Raw genomic sequence first — 21,758 nt, 5'->3', positions numbered from 1 at the left:
GTCAGACTGTTGTCCAAGTTAAAGGAGATGGTGCCTATGAAAGAGCCTGGCTCCCCATAGGTACTAAGAAGCGCCATCTAATGGGAATCTGAAGTGCTGTTTCAGGCATTTATGATTCAAGAGACGTCTTTCCTCCTTGCATCTTTCTCCTCTTCCTGTCTGTCTGCCTGCAAGATGGGGATTTCTGCCTTCAGGGGTCCCTAGGGGCTTCAGGGGTGGAGCACTGGCCAAGAGGATAATTCCTCCCTTGCACTCAATCAACCTGGCATTCATCTGCAGCCAGGGAGAGCAGCCAGACTGATTTCTTGAGGTAAACACACCGAGCAAGCAAGACAGGCCCCACGGAGTTATTTAAAACCCCCATCTGAGAGAGAGAGCATCTTGAATCTGAAGTTCTTGCCTAAATATAAACGGCAAAGCTTATTCAACATCAAATCAAATCAATGATAATTTGAGGACTAATTAGCATTTGGGGTTTTTTTTGTTGTTTTTTTCCGGCAGCGTGGCGATGTGGTGTATAATGCTATGTGACTGGGGAGAAGCATGTAATTATGGAGCTGAATACATTGTCTCCTGGAGAGTAGGGAAGGAGCATTCCCTAGCCAAAGAGGCCTGTTGTTGGCCAGAGGGTAGATGGGGGTGCAGGCAGGTGGGGCAGAGTCCATGTCTGAATCTGCTGAGAGCAGGACATCGGCAGCTCCTGGGTGGTCCTGCCTCCCCTCTGACAGGTTTTCACTTGTAATTGGATCAACAAACCTTCACCTCTCACTTTAATTCTGGGAGGTAAAAGAGGAGATAAGATGATTTCAGAAAGGAGTTAAACAAAGGGGAACTAAGATTTGGTCCATTCTTGCTAAGAGCCAGGTGTCAAAACAACCAGAGCATATGGAATATTTTCATGTTGTTATGTGTAACCCCTTTACATGTATGTGTGTGTATGTGTGTGTCATTTGCTCAGCCTGACTCTGTGACCCCACTGACTGTAGCCTTCCAGGCTCCTCTGTCCATGGAATTCTCCAAGCCAGAATACTGGAATGGGTAGTCATTCCCTTCTCCAGGGGATCTTCCCAACCCAGGGATTGAACCCGGGTCTCCCACATTGCAGCCAGATTCTTTACCATCTGAGCCACCAGGGAAGCCTTTAACTAGAATACCAGTTTGATCCTTAGAATGGCCCTATGAGATCAGTACGATTGTTTCCTTTATTCTGATGAGAAAACAGGTTCTGAAGGGTTAAGAACTTTCCTAAGGTTCAGATCAGAGCTTCCTATGCTTCTGGTTCCAGACTTTTGCTGCTTATTTCTATGCTGTAAATATATTGTTTGTTCAGTCTCAAGAAGCTTATGGAAGGTGGTATGTTCTCAGAGATGAGGAGGCCCTAACTTAGCAAGGTAAAGAGATTCACCCAGTGTCACCAGGCAGCAAGTGGCCAAGTCAAGTCTAAGAGAAAGGTGAAATTAGAACAGAAAAAATAATTACAAAGAAATATTAGACCTGATTAAAAAAAAAGATAAAATTCAAAGAGCACACAATGCTTGCGTGAACTGTTCACATGGGGTGAATAGTCCCCTGAAGCAATAGTCTTTAGTTGAAATGCGGTGTCTACAATCTGTTCCCCTGTCTCCTTGGACCCACTCCCTTAGGCCTGGGGTTTATCACCAGGTGCCCCAGGGTTCAGGTGCCCAATCCAAGACTCTGGCCTGAGAGCTGCAGCACGAGAGGATGAGAATCTCTAATGTGCTGAACCTGACCCAGTGGTGGTGGCTGCCTCAGGTGTTGGGTTGAGAAAGATTCTGAGGCCCATTAGGGCTCAGTGGGGAAGAGGGACAAGTTTGTCAGTGGTATTTATGCTGGTGACATATGTACCAGGCCCTGCCCGTGCCTGTGTTCTGGTTAATCCAGCTGCTCCTCTAGTTTCTCTTTGCACAGTGAATATATATAGCAGGATATATTCTAATGAGACTCAGGTTGAGACAGCTGAATTCTGTAGGAGTCCCCAGCATGCACACTCAACGCACTCGGCAGTTAACCACATCCCTTTTCTTCAAAGGACTCTGAGATACTTCATTTTAATATTTAGACATGATCAACCAAGAGGCAGGTGTCTTGGAACAGAAAAACACAGTAAGAAAAATAAAACTCTTTGGATTGAACATTTTTTCCCCCAGATTGAATATTCAGAGGCCAGAGAGTGGCTGCTTTTCTAAGCACAATGAGGGTGATTCAAATTATACTCACTCAACTGGGGATGGCCTGATGGGGGTCCAATTGCTGAGCACCATGTTGGACATAAAAAGTGAGACAATTAGTTTTCTCAAGAAGCTATCAAGATGCCTTAATTGGCACCAGGAAACAAGAGTTTGCTCGCTCTCTCTATTTTTAATATGATGAGGAAAAATTTAAAGGGCTGAGGCCTGAGGATATTGGCACAAGCAATTGTCATGAATAGATTAGCAATTGCATTAAAGTGTGGTCTAGATTACCATCTGATTTTGACAATAAATCAATTCTTTATTGAGCATCTACTGTATACTTATATGCTAGATTTTCTTACAAAGATGGATGATGCATTATTTATAATATGTACTCAGTCAACATATAGAAGATATTTGAGTGGCCCTACCATCAAGGAGATCAGCCCTGGGATTTCTTTGGAAGGAATGATGCTAAAGCTGAAACTCCAGTACTTTGGCCACCTCATGCGAAGAGTTGACTCATTGGAAAAGACTCTGATGGTGGGAGGGATTGGGGGCAGGAGGAGAAGGGGATGACAGAGGATGAGATGGCTGGATGGCATCACTGACTCGCTGGACGTGAGTCTGAGTGAACCCCGGGAGTTGGTGATGGACAGGGAGGCCTGGCGTGCTGCGATTCATGGGGTCGCAAAGAGTCGGGCACGACTGAGCGACTGATCTGAACTGAACCATCAAAGATACATATAAAATAAGGCTGTTAACATAGAATTAGATAATATATGTGGAAGAAGGAAGAGGCAAAATCACTAGTTATGTAGACTAATATGGTCATTATTACTGAGAATTCAGATTAGCTCTGAGCTTCCTGGCAGATAGGTAAGATGGAGACTTTGATGGTGCTTGTTTGCAGTACCAGAGGACGTAAGAAGACTTGAAAACGTAAACTTTTTGCTATACTAATTTCTAAAAGAATGTGGATGGGTGGCTTCCTAAGGGCAGTGACTGAGTCTTATTTATCTTGAGATCTTGGTCACCTGGCAAAGTACCTGGCATGCACTAGATATACAATAAAAGAGAGTTTGTTGAATTTATTCCATTGATACATTGAGAATAAAGAAAGAGATGATTGGAGCTCAATGGGCATGAATCTGAGCAAACTGGAGAAGTTGAAGGACAGGGAAGCCTGGTGTGCTGCAGCCCATGGGGTCAAAGAGTTGGACATGACTTTGAGACTGAACAACAGCAATGCCACTGGGCTCCAAAATCACTACAGATGGTGACTGCAGCCATGAAATTAAAAGACGCTTACTCCTTGGAAGGAAAGTTATGACCAACCTAGATAGCATATTCAAAAGCAGAGACATTACTTTGCCAACAAAGGTCCATCTAGTCAAGGCTACGGTTTTTCCTGTGGTCATGTATGGATGTGAGAGTTGGACTGTGAAGAAGGCTGAGCGCCGAAGAATTGATGCTTTTGAACTGTGGTGTTGGAGAAGAGTCTTGAGAGTCCCTTGGACTGCAAGGAGATCCAACCAGTCCATTCTGAAGGAGATCGGCCCTGGGATTTGTTTGGAAGGAATGATGCTAAAGCTGAAACTCCAGTACTTTGGCTCATGCGAAGAGTTGACTCATTGGAAAAGACTCTGATGCTGGGAGGGATTGGGGGCAGGAGGAGAAGGGGACGACAGCGGATGAGATGGCTGGATGGCATCACTGACTTGCTGGACGTGAGTCTGGGTGAACTCCAGGTGTTGGTGATGGACAGGGAGGCCTGGCGTGCTACGATTCATGGGGTCGCAAAGAGTCGAACATGACTGAGCGACTGATCTGATCTGATCTGAAGCAACTTTCTGAGGATCAGCCAGATACAAAGGTAAAACTCAGAACACTACAAGGAGCACAGGTGTAGAGGCAGATCATTGAGTATTTTTGGCAATAACATCATCCAAAAGCCCCTGAGGGGAAATAATAATCTTTACTCTGCCACTAAATAGTGACAAAGGGCAAGGAGACTGGTGGGTGTGTGAGGGCTCTGTCTATATACTGCTATGGCAAGAAGGAGGAGGGGGTCATATCAGTCAGGGTCCAAAGTGGAAACAAGCCATTCTAAGTGTATGAATCAAAATACATTTAATATAGGGAATTAGGCACATAGGTAATGGAGGGTCTAAGAAGGCAAGAGGGGCTGGTGAGGCAACTCAGAGATCAGCTGCACCAGGGAGCCACTAGAACTTTTAACCTAGAGGGAGGAAGTGGTATTGCTAAAGCTGGAATTACCTGGGGGGAGCCGAAACCATAGCACAACATGCCAGGTGGGAGCTTGAGCGATGTCGAGGATGCACCTACTGCCAGAGACGCTGCCCTAAGAAGAGGATATGGGGTAGCTGGGTTTTCCCTCCCTCACCCTCTAATCTCTTGCCTCCCATTGGATGTCGAATGAGTACTTGTCTCCTAGAAAAAGGGACCATGGGAGTTCTATGTTTGTATAAAGAGCCCTCGGGCACTGTTCTCAGTTTATTGCCCAGTGGAGTATCGGAGACCCAAATGGGGCCAATCAGTTTTGATCTCTTGGAATTTTAGAACAGGAACCTATAAAGAGAAGCCAGTAACTTAACCAGTACCTCCATTTGGAGTCATACTTCTCCTTGTGATACAAAGATAAGTCATTCTGCAGAAAGAGAAAATAGTAAAGAAATTATGCAGAGAGGAGTGAGAGGAGTCCTAAGAGCGTTTGAACCCTCAGTTCAAGGGGTCCCTGCTACATTTCTGCCCACGGATTTCATGAGTCATAACAAAAAATTGTATCATAAAGCCCCCCTTTTGTTTACGCTAGTCCAAGTTTGTTTTGTTATGTGCAAACAAAAAAATCCTAATCGAAAAAGGATGTGAAAATAGAATATGAAGCAGAAAATGTATTTGAGAGGAAAATATCAACAGCCACTGACGCTGGGGTATATAACCTGTGGATTTTAATCTGTACACAGTGGGGAACCTTTGCAAGTTTTTGAGAAAGGAAGTCAAATGCATCTTCCTGTGTTAAATGAAAAGACCTTAGTTGACACCTAAAGAAAATGGGAACCCCTCTCCTTGTCAACTCTGTGTGTAAGAAGAAACAATCAGTAACCCTAGAGGTGTGTTCTTTCCAATTCCCCCCAAATATCCTGACCTACACGAATGCCCACCACACATTTCCCTGATTCCAAAACCTTCTTTCCTGGCAAATTTGTTGTCTTACAGTTATCAGCTCTCTGCCTACAAGAGAATTGTTCTTCTAGAACCAATTCTATCACCATGGAAAGATGCCAAATGTCTGCTAGCTGAAGAAGAGGGTTATATGTCACACATCAGAAAGAAGACAAAGATTTATAATGCATGCTTGGATTAGCTAAAAAAATTCATTCTTTCTGCCTTTCAGGTCTTAAATTTCTAGGTGAGCAAAGATGGAGATTCCCTGGGGACGGATAAGAGCCTGAGGCCATTAATCAAATGGATGCTGGGAGTCAGTGATGTTGTGGATTAGGGAATCAGAAACCCTGAACTGTGAACCCAGTTCTCATACTAATTTGTTCTTTAGCATAGGCCAGTACTATCCACTCTGCTCCTCAGGTTCCTCATCTGTAAACTATAGGAGTTAGTAACTTGAGAGGTCTCACATTGGATGGTTCTCTGTGTCTGAATATGCCTTGGAGGCAGAAACACGGCTCCAGGTCTGGGTCACAGTCTCTGAGGATGGTCCACTTCCTGGACAGCTCCCTGGACCAGGCCTGTAAATACATCTGAAGGAGTCTTTCCCAGGTTTCGTGGCAACTGCTGCTGCTGCTGCTGCTAAGTCACTTCAGTCGTGTCCGACTCTGTGCGACCCCATAGACGGCAGCCCACCAGGCTCCCCCGTCCCTGGGATTCTCCAGGCAAGAACACTGGAGTGGGTTGCCATTTCCTTCTCCAATGCATGAAAGTGAAAAGTGAAAATGAAGTCGCTCAGTCATGTCCGACTCTTAGCAACCCCATGGACTGCAGCCCACCAGGCTCCTCCGTCCATGGGATTTTCCAGGCAAGAGGACTGGAGTGGGTTGCTATTGCCTTCTCCTACTGGAGGCTAAACATCTGTGGGTTGTCCACTCAGTATGCAACATCAGCACAGACTTTTAAGTGATGCCTCAAAGTTCCATCTGGATCTTTCAGGAGGACCCATTTCCTCTGCCACCAGCTGGGATTCACTTTGCACTAGTGGGAATAAGATGTCTAGCATGAAGTGAGAAGTGAGGAACTATTTAATGGAATAAGGAACAAGCTCAAGTCTTCCCTGAAAGTTCCAACCCACACTCGTCTCAGACCTCCCCTGACAGTTATGGGAGCTCAGTCCAGCCCTGGGTCACTTTGTCTCTTGAAATTCTCCCTCATTTTTTTGTGTGTCCAGTTCAGATCCCTAACCTTGCTTGAATCCATTTTAGTTCAAGGACAAATATTTACTGGGCATCTCCTCTCTGCCAGCCATTGTGCTGCCCATTGAAAATAAAGAGACACCAGGTGCAGTCCTTGCCTTTGAAGAACTCACTGTCTAGAGAGGAATAGTTGTTTAGTCACTAAGTTGTGACTCTTTGCAACCCTTCCAGGCTCCTCTGTCTGTGGAATTCTTTAGGCAAGAATACTGGAGTGGGTTGCCATTTCCTTCTCCAGGGGATCTTCCCAACCCAGAGATTGAACCCTGTCTCCTGCATTGCAGGGAGGTTCTTTACCACTGAGCCACCAGGGAAGCCCTGATGGAATACAGACAAGTAAACAGATGTTTACATGAAGTATGGTAGGATAAAGGGATGTGTTTGTTTTCTAACTTGTAACAAAGCACCACAAGTTTAGCAGCTGAATATAATACTCATGTCTTGGCTCACAGTCTGTAGGTCAGTACTTAGATGAACTCATATAGTTTCTCAGCTTTAGGGTCTCATAAGGTCAAGGTCCAGGTGTCAGCTGGCCTGGGGTCTTATTTGGAGGCTAAGGAGAAGAATTTACTTCCAAATCATTTAGGTTGGTGGCAAAATGCAGTTCCTTGAGGCTGTAGGTCCAGGGTGCTTGTTTTCTTTGTTGACTGCTCACTCTCCCTAGAGGTCAGTTACATTCCTTTCACTTGGCCCCTTCCCTCCATTTCCAAGGCAATGGAGGATGGAGTCTTTCTCATGCTTCGACTCTTAGCTTTTCTCTTCTGCCAAATCTCCTTGCTTTTCTTCTGCCACCGGCCTGAAAAAGTACTGTACTTTCAGGGGCTCTTATGATTATATCTGGCTCACCTGTCTATGCTCCTTTTTTAAAAAAACCCAGCTGTGCCTTATAATGCAGTCATAAGAGTGACAGCTCATCGCATTTACAGACTCCAGGGGGAACTTCAGGGGGATGGGGGTCTTCAGTGCCATTCCAAGAAATTCTGCATGCTGCAAGGTGAGTAGAGGATGTTAGGAAGCACAGAGTGAGTGAGAACGAACAAGATCATGGAAAGGCCTTTGGCAGAGGATTTGCCTGATTGGATTTTTGGAGCAAAATTCCACTTAAGCAGGGTGAGAAAGGGAGTGAAGGGAGCCATTTGGAAAAGACCAATGGAAAAGCACTGGCAAGCTCAGTATTCTCTTTCCTCCCCAGCATCTCACCCATTGCTGTGCACGTTAGAGTGTTTGAACAACATTTTCTTGACAGATTTGCTGACTGTTTATAGGTTGTTGTAATGATGAAATAATGTAATGCTGAAAGTACTTAGAACAGCATTTAGAGCAAACTAAATGATCACCACGTACTAGCTATTGTCGTTTTACAACTCAAAATAGGAGATCTCTTGCAAATAGGTCTGGCATATGTATTCAGTCATTTAACAAATGTTTATTAAAAACATACTAAATGTCATTCTAAGGCCATGGAAGGACAGTGGAAGGCAAAGCAGATGATCCTGATCTCATGGCATTCACTGTCTGGTGTGGGGAGGCAGACAAGCAAAGGGACAGCTCTAACATGTATGTCAAGGGCTTTATAGGTCAGGTGCCACCCTGGTCATGTGTCTGATCCTTGGAAAGTTTTTCCTTTCTTATCGGCCTAATGATTAAGCAGAAGCATCCTTCTTTAGGTTGACTTTCCTCTCTGGTCCCAAACCCTCCTCATTCATATTCATATTATCTTCCCCCACCACTTAATTCCTTTTTGCCTTGCCCGCCTTCTCCCCTGGATTTGATCTCCACAAAGGTAGAAACTCAAGACTATTCACTCTTTGTCCCCAGTGCCCAGCACCATGCAAAGCCCTCAGTAAATCAATGCGGAATCAGTGAGCTCTCAGCTTAGACTCTGCTTTCCTGTTGGGATCAAACGCACCTTTTTAGTTTAGTTTAAATAAATATTTGCATAGCACCTGTTATGTGCCAGTAAGTAAGCAACAGAGCCAAGATTCAAACCCAGACAATCTGTTGCACGTGACACAGGTAAGGGTTCAGCTTCAGACCTCCCCACCCAGCTTTGTACCTATTATGACAAACAGCAAAACAATCGAACAAAAACAATCACCACAGCTACTTATGAGTATCGTAGCAGGATTCCTGTACTGAATTTACAGCACAGATTCCTATGACAACAGTGGGGAGTAAGAATTATTATCTTCATTTTCGAGATACGGATTCTGCCCCTCGGGGAGGTTAAGTCACTTGCATGAGGCCACAGGCCACCATGCTGCAGACCTGAGACTTAAACACAGTCTGTTGATTCCAACCCTGAGCTCTTTGCGGGAAGATTTAGTGCTTTGACCAGTCATTTTCATTGATTGTTCCTTTTCTTCTGCAGTGACTTCCCCTGCTAGCATCATGGGCTCACTGTCTCTGATACACTTTTAAAGCATTCAGGAGGCAGTCAGAATCTTGGTATCTCAGACACAAGTAGCATAAACCAGCTCACCATGATGTCACCCATCAGTTTCGCTGTGTCAGTCACTCACACTCTGTGTCTTCTGAGTCCTCATCTCAGGGCTGCAGTCTCAACAGTGAGACAATGAAAGAACTATTTTTCCAGGGCACCACAGAGAGCCTGAGTGACTTCATTAGCTCATTCTCCATTCATAAGACTTCTCCTGAAATCATTTCTTTGTTACCCGAGAGAGAGAGGTCCATGAACATGCAGCTACACCAAATAATGAGTAAACTCCAAGGGTCAGCTGTATGGGCAAGGCCCAGCTACATCCGACTTACACCCCAGCACCCAACACAGGACCTGGCACACAGAAACTGCTCAGTAAATGCTTGTATGATGAGAGAAGGAAGGAACTAAAAACATGAAAACACATATTCCCCTTGTGTTTGGTAGTAGGGCTGCGTTTGAAAGAACAGTGTGTTGACATTTGGCACAAATGGAGTAAATTAGAGCAGTGCCCATCCAACTACCTGTGGGGAAAACCTAGACTCCTCTTTCATTGCTAATCAGCTGAGGATTGATACAGAGTCCTACCAGTGGCCTGTGCTTTGTACCACAAGCAACCTGTCTCTGAATTCAACAGCACCCTAGTCAGCATCTTGTACGAGAAATAAGATACTAATCACATACTGGAAAACCCAAAGCAATGTAAAATTGCTATTATAAGAGCGTCTAAAAGCTCACCATCAATTTCTATACTTATCACATACCAGAGACAAACAATTCACAATCCAGGCTTTGTCCCTGAATCACACAGAGTAGCATCCTTTAGAGCATGGTCTTGGACTCACAGTTGGGTTAGAGTCTAGCTAGATATGATTTCAAGGAAGCTGGTTAACCTCTCTCAACCTCCTAAATTTCTTCATCTCTAAAATGAGGAAAATAATCATACTTCCCCTCTGGGGTTGGAATGAGGGTCCAATGGAATCATTCATTCAATATTCATTCAATAGACATTTATTGAGCTCCTGTTAGGACACATACTCCTTTAAGCACTGGAGAAAAAGTAATGAACAAAACAGACAAAAGTCCGTGTTGTCATGGAGCTGAGATTGTGGTGAGAGGTTTTATATAAAGTAGGTAGCCTAGTGCTTGGTCGTTACCAACTGGGTGTCATTTGGCAGGTCACTTCACTTTACCAAGAGTTTAGTTTACTAAAAATGGAGCAAAAATAACACACACCTCCTATGATTGTTTTGAAGATCCAGTGTGATCAGAGAGATGGTCACTTGCTGTGATAGTGAGTAAATATAGCTCAACGTTAAGTGCAAAATATCATGTTTCTCTGTCTTCCAGCTCAGCATTGTGGATTGTCCCAGCAGTTGGGAGATTCAAGGAGTGGGGAGCTTCCACCTAAAACAGACAGGCACAAAAGCCCAAGGATCCAGCAGAGCCTCAGAACCACAGAGAAGCCAGTATGTAACCAGATGCACGGCCAACAGAGCCCAAAGAGGAGCATGTCAAAAGGATGGAAAGAAGATGTCAAGGCCAAAGAATATAATCAGGTTTGAGGGTTTTTGTTTTTAATATTTCCTCAGTTTTTAAATAATGGTGAACATTAAAAACTACCAGTTTTTTTTAATGCATCTTCTTTCTTTTTCATTTCCTTTATGACTTTTAAAAATTGGAGTATAGTTGATTTACAATGTTCTATTTGTTTTGGGTGTCCAGCAAAGTGATTCAGTTATACATATATATATTTGTTTGTTTGTTTGTTTTCAAATTCTTTTCCCGTATAGGTTACTACAGAATATCCAGGATAGTTCCCTGTGCTATACAGTAAGTCCTTGTTGGCTATGTATTTTATAGGTAGTATAATCAAGTTTTTGGAATCAGGCAGATAAGAACTGGAACAGAATAGACAGCACAGTGTGGGGCTTACTTTACGTGCCTGCAGGGTCATGTTGGGTGAACATGAGGCAGGGTTTAAGGGGATGGGTTAGAACAGACACCCCTTCTAAGAGAGATGATAAAGAATACAACTGGAGGACCCAATCTATAATCAGGTCCATGGAGCAAAGTTAAAGCTGGGTCTCAAAGCCAGGAGTTCAGGAACCATGAGAAAGTTAAGAAGGGAGCATAAAGCAAAGAACAAATGATGCTATGAGGCTAAAATTTGTGTTGGGTAACTTCTGTTAGCCCGTTTCAGATGCTCTCTACCATTCTTCATCATGTTCTGTGCCCCTGGAGGCAGACCAACACTGAGAGTAAATGAATCTCTTATCATCTGGTTTCTGAACGAGAACAGCCAATGGGGAAGACAGGCAGGAGCCTGGAAGGAGGGTGGGGAGGAGGGAGAAGAAGGTGAAGCCATTTGCTCCCTCAGATTCCTGTCTTCAGACCATCATGAGGTGTGTGCATCCCTCAATCACGGCTCTGTGTCCCTGTTGTGCTTTCTGGCTCTGTTAACCTCTCCTTCTCCTTCCCCTTCAGACCTAGAGACATCAGGGAGCCCCACGATAACTAGCCCTCGGGGAGCCACACACTCCCCTGTGGTTTCCCTGTATGCTGCCCACAACTTTGTAAATAATCCTATTATCCTAATCGAGTATGCCATCTGTTTTCTGCTGGAACCCTGACTAGACACTCCAGGGCTTTTGTCCAAATCTCTGTCTTGCTGTTTTTTGTTTTTAATAACCTATGGGAGGGTCAGTCTAATTTAAAGAGACAGTATTGGGCAGATGTAAAGTAGAGAGTAAGGCAGGCTGGGTTCAAGACTTGGACATAGTCATACTGTGGATAACCAAGATAGATCCCAGAGGGTGAAAAAAAAAACTAATATTTGACATTACTCTTAATGTATGGTAGACAGTGTTCTAAGTGCAATATATTTGTAAACTCCTTCAATCCTCAAAGGAACACTGTTAAGTAGGTAGCACTGCCACCACTATCTTACAAAATCAGGAAAGCAAGGGAGGTCAAATATGAATAACTTGCCTGAAATCACACAACTAGTAAGTGGCTGTAGCTGGATCTAAGCCCAGATAGTCCCATTCCAGAATTTAAATCCAGATAGTCCCATTCCAGTGTCCATGGTCCTAACCACCAGTCCTCCACTCTGTAAACATTTGTTTTTCATTTCCTTGTACTAGACCTGTCCTTTCCTTGTTCTCTTTATTAGTCTGAAAATTGCTCATAATACTCTTTGTATTGGCTTTAGCACTTTAATAAGCTTTATCATATTCTGAACCTCTTGATTCAGTTCTTAGAGGTTCCAGAAGTTTGAACATCCAGCCCAAGATCCTACAGCCAATGAATGATGGAGGCTGACTTTAAGTTCAACCCTACCAAACTTTTTTACCTCATAATCCTTGGATGTTTACAGGGCAAGACAGCATCTATCTTTTTCACTGCCATACCTCAGTGCCTGCATCATGACAGTAACACGATACACATTACACTGAATGAATTAAAGAGTGTGTGAATGAACGGTTTTGACATATCCTTTAAAATTCAGAGCTTATTAGAGAGTATCCAGCAAAGCCATATTACTTTCTTTGCATATTTTTTGATTGGAACATTTCATTTAATTTTAAATTAAAATTTAATTTTAATCACTGTGGTAGCATCAGAACCGCCTTTTTGCGTTTCTCACCCCTTTCTTAGGGCAGGAATGAATGCTTGTTGGGTAGACTTCATCTGTAAGTTCACTAGCTTTCTCAACCAGTGATCACAGAGTTTGATGGAGGTGTTTGCTTGCTTCCTTTATCTCATATTAGCTATAGAAAGAGGTTAGATGCTAATGCTTTTATTAGAATAAGTCATACTTGGGTTGGAATCTCTGCTTTGTCACTTAGCTGTGTGTGGTTTGCCCAACCTCTAGGTGTCTCAGTTTCTTTATCTATAAAATCATTATGTCTGGCAACCTGTTTCTGTTTTGTAAATTAGTTCATTCGTATGAATTTTTAGATTCTACATGTAAGTGTCATCATATATTTGTCTCTCTCTCTCTGATTTACTTCACTTAGTATGATAATCCCTAGTATGATAATGTTTCTGCAAATGGCATTATTTCATTCTTTTTTACGGCTGAGTAGCATTCCATTGTGTGTATCTATATCACACCTTCTTTATCCATTCACTTGTCAGTAGACACTTAGGTTGCTCCCATGCCTTGGCTGTTATAGAAATAGACTCATAGACATGGAAAACAAACTTACAGTTACCAAAGGGGAAAGGGGAGGAAGGGATAAATTAGGAGTTTGAGATTAACAGGTACACATTACTAGATATAAAATAGAGAAACAACAAGGACCTACTGTATAGCTCAGGGAACTAGATTCAATATCTTGCAATATTTTATAATAATCTATAATGGAAAAGAATATAAAATAATATATGAAAAATGGATATCTGAACTATTTTTCTATACACCTGAAACTAACACAAACAACATTGTAAATCAACTATACTTCAGTGTAAAACATCGCTATAATAACAGTATCCACTTCAAAAGGTTGTGGTGGAGATTAAATGATATAATGTATATTTATCAGTTCAGATCCACCAAGAAGCAGATGTGAATACAGAATTATTAATATAAGTGTAAGAGACATATTGTGGGGGGGCATCTCTGAAATATACAGAGGAAGAGAGCAGGAGTCATCATGGATAGCTGCAGACTGCGATGCAGTTGTGACATTTGTGAAAGGAGAGGAGGAAGGAAGCAGGGATGGGTAGAAGGAACACAGGCTCTGAGTAGGTCTTGGTCAGGCTGACAGGAAGCTCTGACTCCAAGATTGTCTGTAGATGATTTTTGCACTGATCAGAAATAACCAGGTCCTAGTCTCCCTGAGGACTCAGTTTTTGATTAGAGATTCCAGGGAATATGGCTGCCACAGTATGCAGCACAGTGCCTGACCCCAAGTAACACTCAGTAAGTGTTGGCTATTGGTTGTTGTTTAGTCACTCAGTCATGTCTGACTCTTTGTGACCCCATGGACTGTAGCCCACCAGGCTCCTCTGTCCATGGAATTTTCCAGGCAAGAATACCAGAGTAGGTTGCCATTTCCTTCTCCAGGGGATCTTTCCTACCCAGGGATCACACTTGCGTCTCCTACACTGGCATGCAGATTCTTTACCACTGAGCCACCTGGAAAGCCTTAAATAGTGGTACCATTACTTTTAGGAGCCCAAGGAATGGAAGCAAGTATCATTCATTACACTCTGTTTACTGGATGCAGGCTTGTTTGAAATAGAAGTTATTCCCTGAACACTAGTTAAAAATGGCAAAACAGATTTTATTTGAGCTATTGAAGTATGGGAAGGAGAGCCCTCCTTTATAGGATTGGGCTCAATTCTGAATACAGCAAATACAGCTGGAGATTTACAGCCAAAACACAGGGAAGTCAATGGATGGAAAATTACTAAGGGAAACTTCATTAGACATCAAGGGTAGAGGGATTTTTACTCAACTCATTTAATAGCATTATTGCTAATGGAAGGTCAAGGACTTAGACATCATGGGTGGAAGATGAGGAACTTGATCGCATATCAAAGGTGAGGATTCTTGCTGAGCTGACTTAGCAAAGCTCTTGGCTTGGCAAGTCAAGGATGGAGCTCAAAGTCAGGGCCTAGTAGAGACTAGGGTAGGGCTCAGAGGAGCCTGACTCAAGTTTGGACAAGGACAGAGCTTCTGCCACCTGTCACCTCTCCTAGATGAAGGGGACCTTGGGAAGGAATCATATCTGTGCCATCTTTTCACCCAACCTTCACCTGTCACCTAGGGTTCAATAAAGGTTTATGGAATGACTGAATATCAGTTTATGACTGAATATTGGTTTGTGTAAGCAGTAGACTTACTAAACTTAGCCTGATGGTCAGGACCAACATAAAGTCTATGTGGATAACACCTGTTGGGGCTGGTCAATGAGCCTCTTGAGTGTCTCCATTTGAAACAAGCAGAGTCCTCAGGGGCCTGAACTCAGGTTTGAACAACTGGGCAGTCTGTGTACATAGGACCATGTCAGCCATATATTTCAGAAGAGACAATATATTATGCTCTAAGAAGCTATAGCCAAAGTCTTTGTTGAGTCAAGAGAAGGCCAAAATTCTAGCGTCCATATTCTTAATTCTAAATTTAACTTCTTTTCAGCAAGTAATTCAGAATATTGAAAAATCTATACACATTGTCCCTTTAATGTTGTCTTCTGGAGACCATCTTAAATCCAACATGAATTTCTTTGAATAGCATCCATTATTTGTTGTTATTGTTCAGTCACTAAGTCATTTCTGACTCTTTGCAACTTCATGGACTGCAAATGCCATGCTCCTCTCTCCTCCACAATCTCTCAGAGTTTGCTCAAATTCATGTCCATTAAATCATTGATGCTGTCCAACCATCTCATCCTCTGCCAACTCCTTTTGCCTTCAATCTTTCCCAGCATCAGGGTCTTTTCCAATGAGTCAGCTCTTCCCATCAGGTGGCCAAAGTATTGGAGCTTCAGCTTCAGCAAGTCTTTCCATTGAATATTCAGGGTTGATTTCCTTTTGGATGGACTGGCTGGATCTCTTTGCAGTCCAAGGGACTCTCGAGTCTTCTGCAGCACCACAATTTGAAAGTATCAATTCGTTGGTGCTTAGCCTTCTTTAGGGTCCAACCCTCCCATCTGTACATGACTACTGGAAAAACTGTAGCTTTGACTATATGCAGCTTTGTCAGCAAAGTGATGTCTCTGTTTTTAATACTTTGTCTAGGTCTGACATACCTTTCTTTCCAAGGAGCAAGTGTCTTTTAATTTCATGGCTGAAGTCACTGTCTGCAGTGATTATGAATTTCAAGAAAATAAAATCTGTCACTGCTTCCACCTTTCCCCCTTTTATTTGTGAGTATGAAGTGATGGGACTGGATGCCATTGATCTTAGTTTTTTTTTTTAATTTTTAATTTCAAATCAGCTTTTTCATTCTCCTCTTTTACCCCATCAAGAGGCTCTTTAGTTTCTTTTCACTTTCTGCCTTTAGAATGGTATCATTTGCACATCTGAGGTTGTTGGTATTTCTCCAGGCAATCCTGATTCCAGCTCGTAATTCATCCAGCCTGTCATTTATATGATGTACTCGGTGTATAAGTTAAATAAGCAGAGTGACAATACTCCCTTTCCAATTTTGAACCAGTCAGTTTTTCCATGTCTTGTTCTAGCTGTTGCTTCTTGACCTGCATAAAGGTTTCTCAGGAGACAGGCAAAGTGGTCTGGTACTCCCATCTCCTTAAGAATCTTCCAATTTGTTTTGATCCACACAGTCAAAGACCTTAGTATGGTCAATGAAACAGAAGTAGATGCTTTTCTGAAACTCCCTTGCTTTCTCCATGATCCAATGAATGTTGGCAATTTTGATCTCTGGTTCCTCTGCCTTTTGTAAACCCAGATTGTACATCTGGAACCTCTCAGTTCACCTACTGCTGAAGCTAGCTTAAAGGCTTTGGGGCATAACTTTCCTAGCATGTGAAATGAGCACAACTGCATGGTAGTTTGAACATTCTTTAGCATTGTTCTTCTTTTGGATTAGAATGAAAACACCTTTTTCAGTCCTGTGGCCACCGACTGCTGAGTTTTCCAAATTTACTGACATATGGAGTGCCGCAGTTTAGCAGCAGCATGTTTCAGGATTTTAAATAGCTCAGCTGGAATTCCATTACCTCCACTAGGTTTGCTTATAGTAATGCAGTCCATCCTAAAGGAGATCAGTCCTGAGTGTTCATTCGAAGGACTGATGTTGAAGCTTAAACTCCAATACTTTGGCCACCTGATGTGAAGAACTGACTTATGGGAAAAGACCCTGATACTGGGAAAGACTGAGGGCAGGAGGAGAAGGGGATGACAGAGGGTGAGATGGTTGGATGGCATCACCAACTCAGTGGACATGAGTTTGGGTAAACTCCGGGTGTTGGTGATGGACAGGAAGGCCTGGCGTGCTGCAGTCCATGGGGTTGCAAAGAGTCGGACACAACTGAGCAACTGAACTGAACTGACTGAATGCTTCCTAAGGCCCACTTGACTTCACATTCCAGGATGTCCAGTTCTAGGTGAGTGACCACATCCTTGTGGTTATCTGGGTCCTTAAGACTTCTTTTTGTAGTTCTTCTGGGTTTTCTTGCCACCTCTTTTTAATCTCTTCTGCTTCTTTTAGGTCTTTATCATTTCTGTCCTTTATCCTGCCATCCTTGCATGAAATGTTCTCTTAATATCTCCAATTTTCTTGAAGAAGCCTCTAGACTTTCCCATTCTATTATTTTCCTCTATTTCTTTGCACTGTTCATTTAAGAAGGCCTTCTTATGTTTCCTTGCTATTCTCTAGAACTCTGCACTCAGTTGGGTATATCTTGCTTTTTCTCTCTTGCCTTTTGCTTCTCCTCTTTCCTCAGCTATTTGTAAAGCCTCCTCAGATTACTACTTTGCCTTCTTGCATTTCTTTCTCTTGGGGATGATTTTGGTCACTGCATCCTGTACAATGTTACAAACCTCTGTCCATAGTTCTTCAGGCACTCTGTCTGCCAAATCTAATCCCTTGAACCTATTCATCACCTCCACTGCATAATCATAATGGGTTTGATTTGAGTCATACCTGAATGGCCTAGTGATTTTCCATACTTCCTTCAATTTCAGCCTGAATTTTTCAATAAGGAGCTCATGATCTGAGCCACAGTCAGCTCCAGGTCTTGTTTTTGCCGACTGTATAGAGTTTCTCCATCTTTGGCTGCAAAGAAACTACTCAATCTGATTTCAGTATCGACCATTTGGTAATGTCCATGTTAGAGTCATTTCTTGTGTTGTTGGAAAAGGGTGTTTGCTACGGCCAGTGTGTTCTGTTAGCCTTTGTGCTGCTTCATTTTGTACTCTAAGGCAAAACTTGTTTGTTATTCCAGGTATCTCTTGATTTCCTATTTTTGCATTCCAATCCCATATGATGAAAAGGACATCTTTTTTGGGGTGTTAATTCTAGAAGGTGTTGAAGGTCTTCATAAAACTGTTCAACTTCAGTTTCTTCAGCATCAGTGGTTGGAGAACATTAGATTTGTGATGCTGAATGGTTTGCCCTGGAAACAAACCAAGATCATTCAGTCATTTTTGAGATTGCACCCAGGTACTGCATTTTGGACTCTTGTTGACTGTGAGGGTTACTCCATTTCTTCTAAGGGATTCTTGCCCACAGTAGTAGATATATTGGTCGTCCAAATTAAATTTGCCCATTCCCATTCATTTAAGTTCACTGATGTTAAGATGTCGATATTCACTCTTACTATCTCCTGTTTGGCCTAACATTCCAAGTTCCTATGCAATATTGTTCTTTACAGCATGGTACTTTCACCACCAGATACATCCATAACTGAGCATTATTTCCACTTTGGTCCAGCTGCTTCATTCTTTCTGGAGCTATTAGTAATTGCTGTCTGCTCTTTCCTAGTAGCATATTGGGCATCTTGCAACCTGGGGGTGGGGGGTGGGGTTATCTTAAAGTGTCATATCATTTTGCCTTTTTGTACTGTTCATATGGGTCTTACAGCAAGAATACTATAGTGGGTTGCCATTTCCTCCCTGAGGGGAATACATTGTCAGAGCTCTTTACTCTGACCCATTCATCTTGGGTGGCCCTGCACTGCATAGCTCATAGCCTCATTGAGTTATGCAAGCCCCTTCACCATAGCAAGGCTGTGATCCATGAAGGGGAGCATCCATTATATTCCAGCTTTATTCTGAATACTGTTCTATATCAAATTGTAAGAAAGCAAACTTTTTTTTTTATTGCTATCCACACTTAATTTATATATGGATAAATAGATGTTCATTGAGGGAACAGTTCTTTCTGCAAGGCAGAATCTGACATTAGATACCACACATCTAACTCCTGTCCTGTGCTTTATTCTCCTTGGATTCTTTGTGTGAATAGATTGATACTGATCAGCCCAAGTAGTCATTTGACTGTTTGCCTTGATCAAAATTGTGCTTGGTGGGAGCTATAGGGGAAGCACATTATTTTTGAAATCCAGATATTGGAAATAATTAAGCAAGATCTGGATAGGAATTATCAAGATGTGCATTTCTCCAGCTGTCTGCTGATCCAAAATCCTACTCTCATTATTAGTCTTCAGTGTGATCTTTCCTTCCCCCTCTTTTGCTGAGCTGGTACCTTTGAAGTATGTTATCTCTCCAGGCAGTTCCAGCTCTGCTCCTGTCCATCTGCACACAGATTTATGAAGATGCTTAGCACAGATATTGACGCAGTCCTTAGTGCTCCTGGGTCAATTACTGGGTCTTTATAATCACTGGGAAAGAAGCCCACTTTGGGGTAATGTTCACTTCACCCCATTCCAGCACTAATGAATGGACCTACCTAGAATAAGGAAAGCAGCAAGGGGATGGGAGGAAGCGTGGACTCATACTTGAAGACCTGGGTTTGGATATACGCCACAGTCTTAGTAGCTACATGTGTGTGCTCAGTCACTTCAGTCAGGTCCAACTCTTTGCAACTCTGTGGACTGTAGCCTGCCAGGCTCCTCTGTCCATGGAATTCTGAAGGCAAGAATACTGGAGTGGGTTGCCCTGCCCTTCCCAACCCAGGGACTGAACCTAGGTCTCTCACGTCTCTTCATTGGCAGATGGGTTCTTTACCACTAGCACCACCTGGGAAGCCCAAGTAGTTACCTGCTGCTGCTGCATCGCTGCAGTCGTGTCCAACTCTGTGTGACCCCACAGATGGCAGCTCACCAGGCTCCCCCGTCCCTGGGATTCTCCAGGCAAGAACACTGGAGTGGGTTGCCATTTCCTTCTCCAATGCATGAAAGTGAAAAGTGAAAGTGAAGTCACTCAGTCATGTCCGACTCCTAGCGACCCCATGGACTGCAGCCCACCAGGCTCCTCCGTCCATGGGATTTTCCAGGCAAGAGTACTGGAGTGGGGTGCCATTGCCTTCTCTGAAGTAGTTACATAACCGAGGACAAATTGGTGTATCTGCTTGTGCCTTAGATCCCTTATTTATAAAAAACAAGAAACGGTTGGGAAGAAGGCTTAAGGCCCCCAGTGTCAGCCCCCACCCTTTTCAGTCTCCCACAGGAAGGAGAGACTCACTCTTTGGGCACACCTGTAAAACATTTGTAGTGATACAGTTGGGAAGAGGTGCTCTATTAAAATGCAAACACTCCATGGAAGAGGTAATATACCACACCAAACATTTCAGGTCCCCAGAGTGAAGTGTATATAGTCCAAATAGGCCTTTCAGCAGCCTTATGCTAGCTGGGAACAATGCAAGATCCATTGTGTATGGAGCATCTTTATCTACATCATGCACTATATAACATTATCTCAAATCCCAACAGCAGCCCCACAAAGAAAAAAATATGTCCTTTTCACAGCTGAGAAAACTAATGCTCAAAGAGGCTCTAAGCTTAAACCTTTTCTTATTGTCAGCCTCCCTCAGTTCAATTCCAGTTTCCCCCACCTCACACTGCATGGCAATTACTCATTCACTCACCTGACCCCTGAGGCCATCTTTGAGGCTGTGTACACAGTAGGTACTCAATAAGTTCTAATTAAATAAATGAGGGAAAAAACTCTGCGTTTCTAGCTGGGGTTTGACCAGGTAGACCCCCAAATGTGGGGAGTGGCTGGGACTCATTTTAGGAATTAGGTCCTTGTCCAGCTATAGGGAGTAAAAGAGGATATTTCCCTGGGGCAAGACCCACAACCAAGTGGGCTAGAGATGTCTGCATGGAAGGTTGGCAAAGTGGTAACAGGTCCAGTACTAATCAGCAGGTTCCTAAGCCCAGAAAGTGGTAATTTGAGGACATGTACTCACAGCAACCTGAAGCCCAGGTATCCAAAAAAGGGAATCCTCCATGATTTTCAGGGTGGCTAGATGGTGAGTGTGTCTGCTTAAATCCTTCCTGCTTGAGACTCAGATGCATTCTAGGCACTGTGTGTTTTGAGGGGAGGCAGTAGCAGTCAAGTACATCAATTGTGGAAGGAGGAGAGAGGAGAACATTAGGAAATAATTGGAAGGAAAGTTATGACCAACTTAGATAGCATATTGAAAAGCAGAGACATGACTTTGCCAACAAAGGTCCATCTAGTCAAGGCTATGGTTTTTCCTGTGGTCATGTATGGATGTGAGAGTTGGACTGTGAAGAAGGCCGAGCGCCAAAGAATTGATGCTTTTGAACTGTGGTGTTGGAGAAGACTCTTGAGAGTCCCTTGGACTGCAAGGAGATCCAACCAGTCCATTCTAAAGGAGATCAGCCCTGGGATTTCTTTGGAAGGAATGATGCTAAAGCTGAAACTCCAGTACTTTGGCCACCTCATGTGAAGAGTTGACTCATTGGAAAAGACTCTGATGCTGGGAGGCATTGGGGGCAGGAGGAGAAGGGGACGACAGAGGATGAGATGGCTGGATGGCATCACTGACTCGCTGGACGTGAGTCTGAGTGAACTCTGGGAGTTGGTGATGGACAGGGAGGCCTGGCGTGCTGCGATTCATGGGGTCGCAAAGAGTCGGATACGACTGAGCAACTGAACTGAACTGAACTGAACTGAGGCCTCCATTTGACCCAGTCAGTGTTGTGATGTCATCTGTCTTGGCTTCCCCTCCATCCAGCATATTTGCATTTAAAAAGGCTTATTGAAGAACAGCTAGTTCAA

General features: G+C 43.3%; 1 protein-coding gene across 2 annotated transcripts in view; it reads left to right on the top strand.

Moving 5' to 3' along the window:
* Positions 1–21,758, top strand: part of LOC147375440 (uncharacterized) — a 139,333-nt gene that overhangs the window by 73,225 nt on the left and 44,350 nt on the right. For both annotated transcript variants that reach the window (XR_015160104.1, XM_086390208.1), the window contains one exon: positions 10,425–10,633. Coding sequence is in view for 1 of the 2 variants with exons in the window: in XM_086390208.1 (XP_086246334.1) it covers positions 10,425–10,633 (209 nt within the window). In the remaining variant the exon portion in view is untranslated. The remainder of the gene's footprint in view (positions 1–10,424; positions 10,634–21,758) is intronic.

The sequence above is a fragment of the Bos grunniens genome, chromosome 3 (genome assembly GCF_055505025.1).
Source record: "Bos grunniens cultivar Pamir isolate PY7600 chromosome 3, Bosgru_T2T1.0, whole genome shotgun sequence".
Lineage (NCBI taxonomy): Eukaryota > Metazoa > Chordata > Mammalia > Artiodactyla > Bovidae > Bos > Bos grunniens.
Note: the sequence above shows the minus strand (reverse complement) of the source record. Positions and strands in the feature narration are given on the sequence as shown.